The sequence below is a fragment of the Varanus komodoensis genome, unplaced genomic scaffold, assembly GCF_004798865.1.
Source record: "Varanus komodoensis strain SLA01 unplaced genomic scaffold, ASM479886v1 scaffold2, whole genome shotgun sequence".
Taxonomy (NCBI): Eukaryota; Metazoa; Chordata; class Lepidosauria; order Squamata; family Varanidae; genus Varanus; species Varanus komodoensis.
Window position 1 is genome coordinate 45,025,543 of NW_025335568.1, and position 14,969 is coordinate 45,040,511.

The 14,969-nt window shown below is 42.0% G+C and overlaps 1 protein-coding gene across 1 annotated transcript in view; it reads right to left on the minus strand.

The window, feature by feature from the left end:
• The window catches only part of LOC123022863 (histone deacetylase 9-like), a 193,530-nt gene that overhangs the window by 69,950 nt on the left and 108,611 nt on the right, over nt 1–14,969 (minus strand). The window contains exon 10 of the mRNA XM_044428959.1: nt 2,098–2,231. Coding sequence (XP_044284894.1) covers nt 2,098–2,231 — 134 coding nt within the window. The remainder of the gene's footprint in view (nt 1–2,097; nt 2,232–14,969) is intronic.

Sequence of the window (14,969 nt, forward strand, 5' to 3'; positions counted from 1 at the left end):
AATAAGAAATGAACTTAAACAAAATTATTATTTATTTGCACCAGCCAAATTCAGTAGGCAGAGCTATCTCCAAAATGGAAAACACTATGTTTTACTTTCCAGCCACGTAACTGAGACAAGAACCTGCCAGAAAAAAAGATGTGGTAACCCTAAAATACAGGGACAGAAATCTAGATTTTGAAGCACTATGCATGCAAAAGTTCTGGTCCTGAATGGACTAAAGTGTCAGTTTCAATTTCTCCCATATTCATTAAAAAATCTGAAGTTCTTTTTGTCCTGAAACAGAACTTCACAAATTTTGAGAAATGCTTACAAAGCCAAAATGAAATAAATGTTCACTCACCGCTAAGAGGACCATTGGAGGGCCTCTTGTATGTCCCACCAACATCAAAAGTAGTTGGGACCACGGAACAGTTCTTTGTGACTCTACACCTTGGTTTTGTAATCTCTTTTCTGGGAAAGTCCACCTTGTTTCCTCACTGTTGGCCCTCTACCACAAGGTGAGAGCACAACCAATGTCTACTCAGAAGTAAGATCCACTGAGATCAATATGACTTAATCCAAGGTTAAAGAAAATATCTTTGGAAGTGGGCTGTTTTTACAAGCATTTCTCTGTGTTTGGCTATAATACTTATAACTGAATAATTTTTATTTTTTATTTTATCATTGTCTTCATAACCATACTTGCATTTTTAATATTTGCAGATCTCCTTAAGCATGCATAGAATTAATAACATGTTGTAAATGTAACAAATGTATCTTGCTAAACTCATCACCTTCACGCAGGTGATGCATGCTGAATCTAATTCTTTCTTTTTCGGTGTGCATTTGTTTCTTCCATGTTGGCTGTCCAGATATTTTCCTTCGAGGAATCCTGAGACAAATTAATGGGAACAAGCTCTTCCCACTGCTCAGCTGGTGCTTTTCCATCTTGGTGTCTGACTGGCTGGCCACGAATGCTGGAAAGCGCTACTCATTTTTCAGTTGCTTGTTTTGTAGATTTGTGTGGTGTGCGTGCTGATAGTAGCATGGACAGAGCAGCGTCTTGCTGCATTGACAGGTTCCAGCCAAGAACAACAAAGGCAAAGCAGGAGTATTCCATAGCCTGTGCATTCATGTTTATGAATTCTAATCCTCAGCACATGAATAAATACATCTGACAAACTGCAGAGTGCCTCACCGAGGCCTTTCCTGACCTTCCTAATTTCAGTTCAATTGCAGGGGCCACAATGAGAAGCCAATGTTGGCCTTGCCAATGTTTTTTAAATGCCGGCTATGTTAGCACTATTTGTGAAAGAGAACTGCCAGAAAGTAAGAACTGATTACCCTATCAATCACCTGTAGAAGTGTATCTTCAAATTAGGATAAAGGGGACCATTATTTTTTTCTTTTTCTGAACACACAGTTTAAACAGACAAACAATAAAACCATCAATAATAATTTAAAAAATATTTTAAATAATTTTAAAAATAACAAGTGAGCAGCTGGAATGAAGGCAATTTAAACCAAGAAGAAGTCAAACTGGCTACAGTGAGTCAGCTTATCACCATAAAAATTTATAACATTAACCATTTCAAGGCCAGGCCTCAGTCTAGATCTTGTCTAGAGGATCCTGGTGATGGGGTGACTTCAAAGACACCCTTCTCTATGGAGTTGTGACCTCTGCTGTCAGAAGACCTGCTTCACATTTGTGCTTCTTACCCCATTGCCTTGGTCTATTGGAGGCTGATGCAAATGGTTTGCGGGTCAATTCAGAGATGTGGGATCAAGAGGGCTACATTTTGGGAGGATTGAGAAGCTACCAGGAAAGCAGCATCGCTCCTAGTAACTATATGCTGCCATTTGCTCCTCAGAAGTGGCCTGGAATGATACTACGTGATGCCTAGAGTGAGGCTCCAGTGGATTTTCCCAGCTAGAAAATAATTGAACGTTGAGTAGTTTTGAGAAAGGAGGTGGCCTGGGGAAGGGAGCATGGGCAAAGGGCTGTTCGAAACCTCAGGAGGACTAGATTGGGCCTCCAATTTCTGCATGTTATGAACAACGAATGCACGTGGCATGGCAAAACATTGCCTTCCAAGCTTTTTGACGTGGTTTTACCTCATTTCCTAGCAGAGCATTTAGGCAGGCTTCTGATGCATCGCAGATGGCAGTAAGGTCATGTCCTCCCTCCAGGGCCAGCACCATGCGCCCATCCGCTAGTGTCAGCAACTGTTTGATGAGGTGACCAAAACCTGGCGTGCCAATAAAATATGCAGATCATTATGTCAGAATGAGAACACAGGAAGTACATGCTGTATCTTAAGGTACATTAGAAGGTTGCCATGATACCCTGTGGCCCTTGAAGAACTTTGCCATGGTCCTTAAGGGTTACCACACTACCACTGAAGCTCTGTTTGCTCTTGAAAAGATCCCATCACTGCAGATGTGCCTGCAGATGTGCCTACAGATGAATATATGTAATCTCACAGAATTGAGGCTCTGATAATTCGCCATGGCCAATGTTCTGTTCACCATCTTTGTTAGCCTTGATCTCCAGGGCCTCAGTGACTAGAACCTTTGGCTTTCCAGGTTTGCTGGTTTAACTATACTGTAGCTCTTTTACTGTTTCCCATTTACATACAGATTAAAAAGACAAAACTTAATTCTGTACTCTAATCTCAGCTTTCCCTTATGGGAAGGCAGGAGAGAGAAATCTTCTACAAAAGACTAAAGTTGGAAAGGATAATAAAAAGTGGGGAAAGTATGGAATGCAAGTAAACTTTGATCTTTAGCCAATTTCCACTTTCTTTTTTTACCTTGAGGATATATTTCCATCTGTACATTACACATATGATCTTCAGATGCAGAATTAGGACAGCATGGGGCACCATAGATTGTCCTTGTTGTATCACAGGAAATGAATGACTGTTTACTTCCACTGACTGTATAACTGTGCAAGAAACCTAAAAGTATTTTGTAAACACCTTCATTCATTTCTTTTAGACAGCTTCAGCTAGGAATGGAAAGTCCATCTTAATCCAATCTCTTGTTTGCATTCTAAAGCTTTATTAGATCATACTCATGGCACCAGAAGCATTTTCTGAGTAATGTCTTCTTTAGAGGGCTTGTCTAAATGCTGCATGGAATTTTTGCTGTGTAGTTTCTCTCCCCCCCCCCCCCCCCCGCCCCCATCACTTCCACCACTGCTATACTAAGGGTACAAAGAGACAATCTAGTCAGGGACAGAAAAGGTGGCTGGGGGCTTCTTGCCCGCAGTGGGCAGGCCCACGCACAGGGTGGGAGGACAGTCCTTTCCTGGCATGCAGCCCCAGTGTGATTGCTCGCTCCCCTTTCTGAATCTATCTGAATTAGCTCAATCTAGTCCTTGATCTGGGATTCAGCCAAATCTGAAAATAGATGGATATAGCCAACACAAAAAGGCTTGAGGTGGATTCACTTACATATACATTCACAAACACACACACTCATACATATATTTCTACACACCCATGCTCGTAATCATACATTTCTCTCACACACAGTTGCAATCACACTCACACACCACTCTTTGCCCACTTCAGTCAGGCTTTTCAAAGGCTTCTGCTGGTGCCATGGGGGTGTTTTTCAATATGGGGTCACAGTGTTGGGCAGAGGGAGAGCAATCCCCTTCTTCCCCAGTGGGGTCCACCCCAAGTCCCCTCCCGCACACACTTGTGATCTAAGAGTGAGTGGCAGAGGGTCCATAGCTAAGTGGCAGAGAACCTGCTCCTCACACTAAAGTTTCCAGGTTCACTTCCAGGTTTCCCAGTTATGGCTACAAAAAACTTCCACCTGAAAGCTGGAAATCCTTTGCTGGCAGTCAATGCTGATAAACCTGGACTGGATAGACGAACACTCATTCAGGCAAGGCAGCTTCCCACACTTCCATGCCTTGTTGCAGCAGCCCCAGTGCAAATTTTCAGAAGGGCTTCAGCACTGTGGAGAGGATTAACTCATTCCCCGCCACACAGCACCCTAATACAACTACTTACTATGGTTAAAAGCTGGAGCAATCAGGGGCGAAACTACTGCCCCTTCAGCACCTTGCCCATCCTGTCACTCTGGAGTTCTCCTTATATGGGTAGCTTGGGGAGAAAAGGATGCACCATCTGTGATGCAGTGCCCTCCAAAACACCAAATTATGTGTGCAGCTTTAGGGGAGTTTCATTTCAGAAATCTCACTAATCTTTCTGAAGTAGCTCAATTTTGTCCTCAATTTGGGATTCAGTCCCTACTGAAAATAATGAATGCAGCCAGCAACAAAGGGTTCGAGGTGGAAGTATTCATCCTATTCTGATATGCTTCGATCCCAAAACAAAGAAATGGGGGAGAAGGAATAAATGTAAATAATAATAGTGTCATGGGTATTAGGACATCCTGAAACAAAGAATACTATCACAGTCATATAAAAGCAATACATATGGCCCATACAAAACTAATAGGAAAGCAATAAATAAATGCTTTATAACATACTATTTAAACAGCTTATATCAGTAAAGCAGATGATTCCAATAAAATCTGCAGCCCACAGATTATAAAAAGGTTAGCCAAAAAATAAAAAAATAAAAAGGTGGGGTGGAAACCTTCAGAACTTTTCTGATGACCTGCAAAGGAGGAGCTGGATGAACTCCTATGGAAGCTAATTCCAGAGGCATGGGGCCATGACTGAAAAGGCCCTCACTCTTGAAATCATGAATCTGGCAACCTTTGATGATAAGCCAGGGAGAAGGGCCTCTGCTGCTGCTAATTTTAAAGACTGCTAATTACTCATTATTTTTTAACCTTTATAAAAACAAATTTTGGTATGGGTACCTTATCACTAATGATACTGTTGGAGTGGCCTTTAGTCTAGAAGCACAGAATAGTAGAATTGGATGGGACCAGCAAGGGTCATTGGGTCCAAACCCATGCTCAACACAGGATACCAGATTAGAGGGTTAACTTTCACACAAAACATACCCAAGCTTCTGCCAAGAAAACAGGGCAAGCTTATTCAGGTCTACTCAGAAGTAGGTCCCCTTGTGTGCTGTTGCACAGATTCCCAAGTATGCAAAAATTCACAGTCTAAACCAGTTTGGCTTTCATACCTCTGCTGAGTTGTTTTAAGTGATTGAGAAAGCCACCTCTCTAAAATTCACTGCTGTGGAGACTTGTGACATTCTTCATGGGTTGACTCTGCCCACTGTCTGCCACAAGGTTTACTCATGACATAAATGGAAGAAGAGCTTAGGGAATTATGTTTCTGGCAGCTGCGATAAAATATGAAGATTAAATGTGTTCCCTGCACAACTAGTGGGAAATACTTCCTGTGAAAGGTGCCACACATTATGAATTCCCTAGGGAAGAACCACAGAAAATGAGTAAATGATAGATCATTCTCTGCTTTCTTTTCAGTAGTAGGCCATCTACTTGCTGATGCTTCTTGGAAATATCAGTGGGGAATATTTACTGCTAGCTCTGGCAATGATGCCAGATGTTAATTTTACAAGGATAGCTGCCAGGTCTCTAGTCTCACTAAAGCCACAGCATCTGAGCTGGAGATCCTTCTTCCTAATTGGAGATGTGCAGAGGTCAACAGAGCATATACAGTGTGAAGCAAACATGTTCAGGGGCACAGTATTCTTCACAAGACCCAGCGCACTGAAATTATTAGGTTCCAGTGCTCATCAACCACATCTTAGCAATAAAATTCCCCAAAATCACTATAAAGATAGTTGGGACTTTCCTTCAGTCTCACAGTACACAGTAAACCAGGTAACTTTGCCATAGGGTGAGGAAATGACTTTAAACTACAGCACCATGGCAAGATCATGACTGAGTTATGGAAAATCTTAGGAAAGGTTTGGATCCAACACATTCCAGGAACCTTCAAAAGACGTTAACTTCCTGAAGGAAATCCCCCTGCAGTGCATAAGGAGCAAAACAGTGGAAAAGAAATCCCGGACAAGTAATGGTTTTAGATGAGCTTAAGCTTGTGCGAAAAAAATTAGGACAGGGGAAAAGAACAAAAGCAAAATCCATCGAAAAGTGCTGTCACAAATCCTTGGAGGAACAAGAAGTTTTATATTGCTTCAACCCAATGAGGATGATCAACTTTTCAAACACTTCCCAGACCAGACCGGGAGAAGGTGGGGACAAAGGAAAGGAGACAGAGAGAGGGTGTTTTTGTTGCTCCTTTACCTTCTGAGTCACACCAAACCTCAGAAACCAGGAGCAGATCCTGGCACTGGCCTTCCAACAGAGACCACAAACCCTTGTGCCAAATGTGACAGCGGCTTCACAAAACTCATTTCCATTTGAGCATGCCATACTATAAAGAAGGTGGTTTTTTCCTGCGGTATGTAAGATTTATAGTAAGATGGCATTTTCTATGAACTGCGACCGTTCAAGGGAAATTTTAGAATGGAAAGTCTTTTTAAGATGGAAAATCAGGTTTTCAGTCCAGCCTTAAATTAGACACCCATTTTAGAACCACCAATTTGGCGGGTGCCAATATTTGCCAACCCATTTGAGACCATTTCTGCATTTAAAGCAATGGTTACTCTGCAGTAGCCCCATTACTTTCATTGACCTAGTCTAGAAAGAGTAGACTTACATCTGATCTTTCACATGTATCAATTCTCTCCAGAAAGCTCATTGAAGCAACTTTGGAAAAACTGGTTTGAGGAAGTGAAGGAGTGGCAAACCACATTTTAGGTACACAAGGATTTTGCTGTGGTTGAAAGAGAAGGGACAAAATGGGGAGGATGAACTATTTGAATAGTTACCCCTCACTGGCTGTTGGAGTCATCCTTGAAGTCCACTGATATCTCTGTTCATAGACAGTAGGCAGGATGTCCTTGTGTGTCCACTTGCCTAAGAGAAACCCCACTGAGCTCTATGTGAGTTACTTCTGGATAGTTATGTGGGTGTTGTTGGACTCTAGTATCCATATGCCCCAGCTAGGCTTGCCAATGGATGGGAATGATTTCAGTAAGAGCTCATCCACACCTGAAGGACCACAGGTTCCTCAGACTGATGTATACAGTGACACTTCAAGACAGGTTATTTAACAGGTAAAAGAGATCAAAATAAGAACTGCTGTGATAGACTCAACCAGCAAATGTGGTGCTGTGTCCCTCTCTTTACAGCTTCTGACTCAGAGAAGGAAGATATTGTGGAATGGAGGCAGAGGTGAGATGGGGTGTGTAATTACACTGTAAAGATCCTTTACAGTGGTGGCACCCCATCCTTGGAACGCCATCCATAACGAGGTTTGTCCAGCACCTACATTATGGTGCTTTCAATGCCTGGAAAAACCTTTGGATTCTTCTAGGCATTTTAGGGACGGCAGAGGATGAGGTGGCTAGATGGAGTCACTGAAGCAGTTGGTGTGAGCTTAAGTGGACTCCGGGGGATGGTGGAGGACAGGAAGGCCTGGAGGAATGTTGTCCATGGGGTCGCAATGGGTCGGACACGACTTCACGACTAACAACAGGCATTTTAATAACAGTTTGAGTGCTTTCCAACCTTTGCACTGTTATACTCTTGCTGCTGGCTTTAATTTGAGTTTATTATGTGCTGCTGTGTGCATGTGTGCACACATGCACATGCACACATGCCTTTGCCATTCATTCTGCTTTATGCTGTTTTCTTTTCTTGTGATTTCCTCATTGATGCTTTTAATTCACCTGTACATAGTTCAGTTTAGCTAGTAGGTGGTCTCAAAATGCAATCCATCAATCAATAAAAGAAATATCATGGGACCCACCAAATCCTTCCCTCCCCCTCCCATACACATTGCTCCCACATGTGAGATGGGACTCTTGTCCTCTGGAATGTCTATTTCCTGTTTCACATGCAGCTTTGCTTTTACTATTATGGGGCCACTGGGCTCCACTTTTCCACCTTAAAATTCACGTTGAGTTAGTGGGAACTCTCTACTCAGAGCCTACTGAGGACATCTTACTTCTCCAACTTTGGAGCTCCACTTTGAGTGTCTTTGACTCATGTACTTAGCCATTATTTACCATTTAATCATACCATTACTCTTTAATTTGCTTGAGAATGTGTTTTCCTCTCATTAAAACCTTTGTAGTGGCAGCTGCCAAAAGTCTTCCCACCCACTAGTGTTCTGCACTTTATCCCTGCGGTTCTTTCATGACCATTTGATTAATTTTCATTGATATGCTTCCAACAATAGCACTGAAAATTAACTGGGTCAGGGTTTTGTGTGTGTGCGTTGGTTTTCTTTCTTTCTTTCTTTCCTTTTTTTTTTTTTTACATAACTTCCTGAGTCATCTAGCTCTGTGTCCTAAATAAATACGTCCATACAAGAATGAGATGATAGTTCACCCTTGCAGCCTTGACTGGAGTTAGTAAGCTTTGGGAAAGATAATGTATTCTCATTTGAGGTCCATTGTCTCTCTTCCCTGACCACTGCTTATTTCTTTATTATATTTATTTACTTCCATCAAGTAAATACACAGGGTCTTCCATCCAAGCATTAACTAGATGTGGATCAAGAAGCCCATGGGGATCAGTCTGGCTCTCTAGGGCTCCTCAGATGGCCATGTCCCTCTCCTGGACCCACCTCCATCCTCCCAACCAGCAAAAATGTAGTGGTTGGAAGAAAAGTTCTCTGGCTTTCATGCAGTTCTTTTGTCTTCATTCTAAAGGCTTGACATGCCTCTGCTACAACTCAGTTACTGGTAGTAAGAGCGTTAAGATTAAATATGCTGGCATTTTGTTGCTATTGCAATTTTGGACCCATGCCATTTACCTTTGCCTCTTCCCCCTTTGCCTTCAGCTCTGCCCACCGCCGCAATATAGCCCCAGGCAGCTTCTCCAAAACTGAATTTGGCCCTTGGGTTGATGCATGTTTCCCACACCTGAAACACTTCCATGCCTGCTCAGTTGCCATAATATTGCTGTGACATGTGCCTTCAGATTGTTCCCCCATTCTCCTTCCCGGTTCCTTCCCCTCCAGCAACCATAGAGCTTATCATGAGCTCCTCAGTGAAAAGATCTGCTATAGCAAATAGGCGTCCTTGAAAGACAGCTTCCCCACCACTACCAGTCTTCCCTTGAAGGTACCAGAGAAAATTGGCTGGGCTTTAGGTAGCACTCTAAGATCACGGGGTGAGTGAGAACCAGTGGTGGTAAGAACCAACAGCTCCAACCAATGCCCTATCCAAGCAGAGTGTAGCCTCAAACATGTCCTTCTGCAGTTTGTTTGGTTTCCATTTCAGGTATTCTGAGGTTCTTGGGCCAGTGTTATTGTGGAAGGGATACTCAGAAAACAGGACATTTGAGAAACACTGGTTTATGGCTTATTGTGGCAGCAAATAAGTGGAACCAAAGAAGCTACCTTATACCAAATCAGTTGACTGGTTCATCTAGCTCAGTATCCTCTACAGCAGTGGTGGGAAACGTTTGGTCAGCCATATGTTGTTGGGCTCCAACAGCCCTAATCAGTTAGGTCAATGGCTGGGGGTGATGGGCATTCGAGTTCAACAACTTGATCCTTAGCAACTGACAGAAACTCTTCATGGCTTTGGAGAGGGGTCTTTCCAGATCTATTGGAGATGCCAAGGTTTCATCCTAGGACCTTCATCCTGCACCAGTGCTCTGACACCTGTACTGTAGTAGAAATCATGGCAGACCCTATAGCCACTCCCCCATGAACAGTCCCAAAATGCAGGCAGCTGTGTTGATCGGTGACAAATAATGAATTCAAGTAATGTTCATTTCCACTACAGCAGGCCTTCTGTAAAGCTGATGGGCTTTAATTGTCTGTTCAAGACAATTGGATGATCATGTCAGCAGGCAGCTGAGACAACAAGCCATAATGAATAGCCCACAGTTCAAAGCAGAATGACAAAAGATGGGTCCTCTTCACAGGTTGTTCATAATTAACAAGCCATGGCTTGTTAGAACAGCTGCACTGAGACCCCACAGCAATCCACATTTCAGCAACAACCTATGCTCAGCCTACAAGGTGAGGTTATTTTATTTATTTATTGTATTTATATGCCACCCTATAGCCCAAAAGGCTTTCTGGGTGGCTTACAATAAAAAGCAACAGCAGCAGCAATAAGAACAAATAAGAATACAGTCCATTAAGAATACAATCCATTAAGAATATAAAATCTGACACTCAAGGCAAAGTGGTCAAAACACAGCATGCAACAATAAACTTAATCAATTAAAAATGAGTTCAGCTATTAAAAGGTCAGTTAAATTGAAAAAGTCTTTACCTAGTGCTGAAATGAGAGCAGCAACAGCACCCAGGTTCATCTGTCTGGGAAGACCATTTCAAAAGTGCAGTGCAACTACAGAAAAGGTTCTTCTCCTGGCCACTCTCCCCTCACTTCATTGGAAAGAGGCTCTTGGAGAAAGACTTCCATCAAAGATTTTAGCAATCCAGTAGGGATGCGTTGTCTGAACCTTGCCATTGTAGCTGGGGAAAATCCACCCACTCTAACTACCAGCAGGATTATAGCTATGCTCCAAGTCATCAAGGAATCCTTGAGAGATGGGTGGGTTGCAGATGACATCATAATCCCAGGTGATCAGTATGTCCTGGTGCTTTGACCCTGCAAGTCCTGGCTATACTGCACCATCATCTGCCACCAAGCTGGGGGCTTTCCTTGCTGGTTAGTATGGCAGTGGGTTAGTTGCTGCATTTATGCAGCATCCCCAGAATAATCACTACCACAAGAAGGTACCAAGTGCCAGACATTTCCCACAGCAATTCATCTTAATTCTAACATACTTCATTATATTAACAAAACAAAACAAAAAAGATATTAAGCCTCTGGTCAGTAGCTAGTGTTTTCTCAAAAAAAACAAAAACAAAAAAAAACCACCAAAAAAATCCTATAAAATTCCCTCTAGTAATCATTTAAATTGTATGTGCCACACTAACTTTTAATTTTTATTGTGTCCGACAGTAATTGGATGTTAAATAAATAACAGCATGTTTAAAACATATTTTACAGGAAATTGCCATTTATATAATAGATCGTTTCATTATGCAGTTATTGATTCTACAGTAATTGTTTTCAATAATTAATCTTTAATTACTAAATAATAACCTATTTTCACAAACCCATAGTAAGGAGAGCAGTGCCCTCATTATCCAAACTTTAGTTATCATCAACCATTAAGTTGTATTATCCGAACTTACTATTTTTTCCCCTCAAAGCCACATGTCATGTCAGTATATCTATGGTGGCTAATATAAAAAGCAAACAATTCACATCTTTTGGTTGCCCCTTGGATAAATGAAAACATATGAACAGATGTTCAGCCAGACCCTATTCATGTTTACTCAGAAACGAGGCTCACTGATTTTACTTGGTCTTACTCACAAGTAAGCAGCATATTTCATATGAATCATGTAAGAGTGGACCTGATTTCTGTCCAGTATATTAAAGTGTGCAAAATTGCAAATAATACAGGTAAATGATCAAGTGAAACTAATGAAACAGAAATATTAAAATCCAAGTCTTTCATACATAAACATGGTATGAAATGGGAATGTTTTGCAATGTCTCCCTCTCTTCCTCCCAAGAGCCAGTGTGGCATAATCAGGAGATCTGGAACTAACCATGGAACTAACTGGGTGACTTTGGGCCAGTCACAGACTCTCAGACCTACCTCAGAGGGTTGTTGTTGTGGGAATAAGATTGAGAGGAGGAGAATTATGGAAGCCACCTTGAGTTCCTTGAAACTAAAATGTTGGATATAAATAAATATAATAAAAGAATAATAAATGAATACATATGAAAACTTCAAAGGTATGGGGACTAGTTAAAAAAGTGCCAAATATTAAATCCAAGCAATGATCAATCTCAACTACTATAATCTTTCATGGCCAGACGATGTCCTTCTGGATCCCAGCCCTGCCATCTGAGATCTTTCTGAGATCAGTATCAATACCACACATTAAACCTGAGATTTTACATGAACAATGCACGTATTCTGTCAGGGAAATACAGATTCTCTCTAGTTCTGTCACAGAACAATGGGTTGTGCTTTCTGTTACAAAACCATATCCAGATATCTTCCTTTTGTTTCTTTGTCATTTATTATTTTAGAACTCGTAAATATGGCTTTCCATTTTTAAAATTTTGGAGGAGCTTATTACATATTATAAAACAATGCATAATTAAAAGCATAACAGCACTGAGCTTAGTTAGTGGCTGGGTAAAGCCAGGGTAGACAAATAAGTTTTGAGAAACCATCAAAAGTTAACACTTGCCAGTGCCTTGTGTATTGCAGAGGGATGGGAGGCCGTTCTGGGCACCATCCCAGGGAAGGACCGCTACAGTGGGACTGCCACAGGGGGACTTGAAGGGTGTGGCACAGGCGGGAAGGCCTCCTTCCCCTGAAGATGGCAATAGTCTAATTGGTCTAATTGAGGGAGATTATATTCAGGTACTGTGTTCCTAAGTTGTTTGGGGATGCATACATCATTAATAATATCTTGAACCCCACTTGGTAGTAATCGGGAAGCTAGTGCAGCTCTTTCTGCATAGGCAAGGAAAGTGTGCGCGCGCACGTGTGTGTGCCTGGCAAGGCAGTCCTTTCAACAGCATTCTGTACTAAGTGTATCTTCTGAACCAGCCTCACATAGTGAGCATCTTATGTATCTATGTATTTATTAAATTTCTGTCCTGCCCATTATTACACCAGCCTAGTCACAAGGCTGTCAATGCATGGGTGCGACTCTCCCTGGTCCAGAATGGCAACAGTTGATGTAGCAGCTGAAGTTGGTAAAATCTGGAAGAAAGCCAACCATCCCTTCCAAAATAGCCCCAGGGACAGAGGACTCTCCCAGGGACTCTCCTCCAACTGCCTATTGCCTGGGATTGGAGAAGCAAAAGAGGAGAGGACTCTGGGTCACGCTGCTGACCAAAGAAAAAAGTGCCACCGATTGTTATTCCTTCAAGAACACCGGAGGCTCAGCTGCATTGTTCCAGACTGCACTGGGATGCCCGCTTACAACCCATAGCTTCGTTGTGGCCGTGAACAACTGGTCTGTCTTCTCTCTTCTGCTTTTTCTTTCTGTTCCCTTTCCTGGAGTAGCTTGACTTTTAGGTTAGTAAGCCTGTGAGAAGGGCCTCCTTCTCTCTCTCAGAAATCAACACAAGCAATACTGAGGGCTAATAACTGTCAGGAAAACAGGAGGATGGTTTTGATGGTGATGGTGATGACAATGACAGCAAGAGATGATGAAGTCACTGGGGCAGAATGAACTGGGAATTCTGGCAATTCAGTAAGGGATTCACTGCCCTACCCACGTGATTAACAATGCCATCCAATGCCTGCCTCTACCAAGCAAATCCTCATTCCCACTTAAGTAGTGATAATTGGCAGCCTTAGTACATTGTAGCTTTCATCATTGAGTTGTTTGTTTCAATATATTTGTATCTTTTCTAGATATTCAATATGGCTGGACAGGTTTATTTAGGAGTGGTGGGAATCTTTATGTACATGAAGCATAAATATAAATAAATATAAATAAAATAGCAAATGCAAATATAACATCAGGGCAGATATATAAATAATGTTTATCCATCTGAGTCAAATACCACAACCATCAATAGTCAAAAGATTGAAAAAGCAGATGCACTGGAAAGGTCAAGTTCCATAATTTCACTGCCAGTACAGAAAAGGCCCTAATTATTTGCCTGTACACAATACTTCAAATGGTAATGGGGCACAGACCAAATTTATTGTTTGGGCACAGTTCTGCAAACTGCACCTAATATCCAATATTGCAGCATGGAGAAAGTGCAGAAAAGGGGGAATAAAATTAACACAAAGCTGGCTCAACTCCCCTGTGAGGAAATGTTACGTTCTCTGTGATTATTTAACCTAGAGAAAAAGTGAGTTAGGGGAGATAAGACAGAGTTATATAAAACTGTGCATGATGTGGAGAAAGTGCACATGTTTAGGAAGAAAGTACACACATAGAAAGATACCCTCCCCCCGCCCCATAATAGTATATCCTAGGATAATCCCATGCAGCTGATTGGTGGGAGATTCAGAACAGATAGAAAGTATCCTTGTTCAAGGATAGGCTAGCCATGCACATGGTGCGCATGTCATGAGTGGAGCCGCTGGAGCTGGGGGGGTCAGACTAGATGGCCCGGGTGACCCCTTCTGACTCACTCTGTTTCTATGTTTCTAAGTACTTCTTCACAGAGCACAGAGTTAAACTATGGGATTTCCTTCACAAGATGTTATGAAGTTTGGATGGCTTCAAAATGGGATTGGACAAATTCATGAAGAAGGCTATCAGAGGATACAGGTCCTGATGGCTACATGCTACCAACAGTATCAGCGGCAGTACACCTGTATACACCAGTTGCTGGGGACATGAATGGGAAGGGGTAATTGCACTTGTTCAACATGTGGGTTTTCCTACAGGCAGCTGGTTGGTCAGAGTGTGAACTGGATGCTGGACAAGACAGGCTTTTGCTCTGATGACCATTCGTCTATTCTGATGTACACATTTGGCTTCTTTTTCCAGCTGGCTTAAGCTGATCTTCTTGCGGTTGTTTGGGCACTGATGTGAATCAAACCCAAGAATTACCACTGTGATGTGCAAATCAAGTCATACTTGCACATAGATGTTGCACAATGACAACCCAGGATGCAGCAAGCCATGTGTAACCCATATTTTGGGGTGTCATTACACGTGAACCAATGTTTATCACTTTTTACCTAGCCCCCTACAACCAAGTATTCCAATGCTTATCTTTTGAACATCTACCTATATCAAGAAGTATTTATGCTTTATGTGGATAACACAAAGACCTCCTTTTCCTAAACGTTTCTGAGAAGTGGAGCTTTTCAAAAGTATGCACAAAAGGATGTGTTGTTCAACAGTCCCTTTCTAGCCTGAACTTCACAAATCCATAACTAATTGAGTAAAATTGCTCCTAGTGTGCAATCTG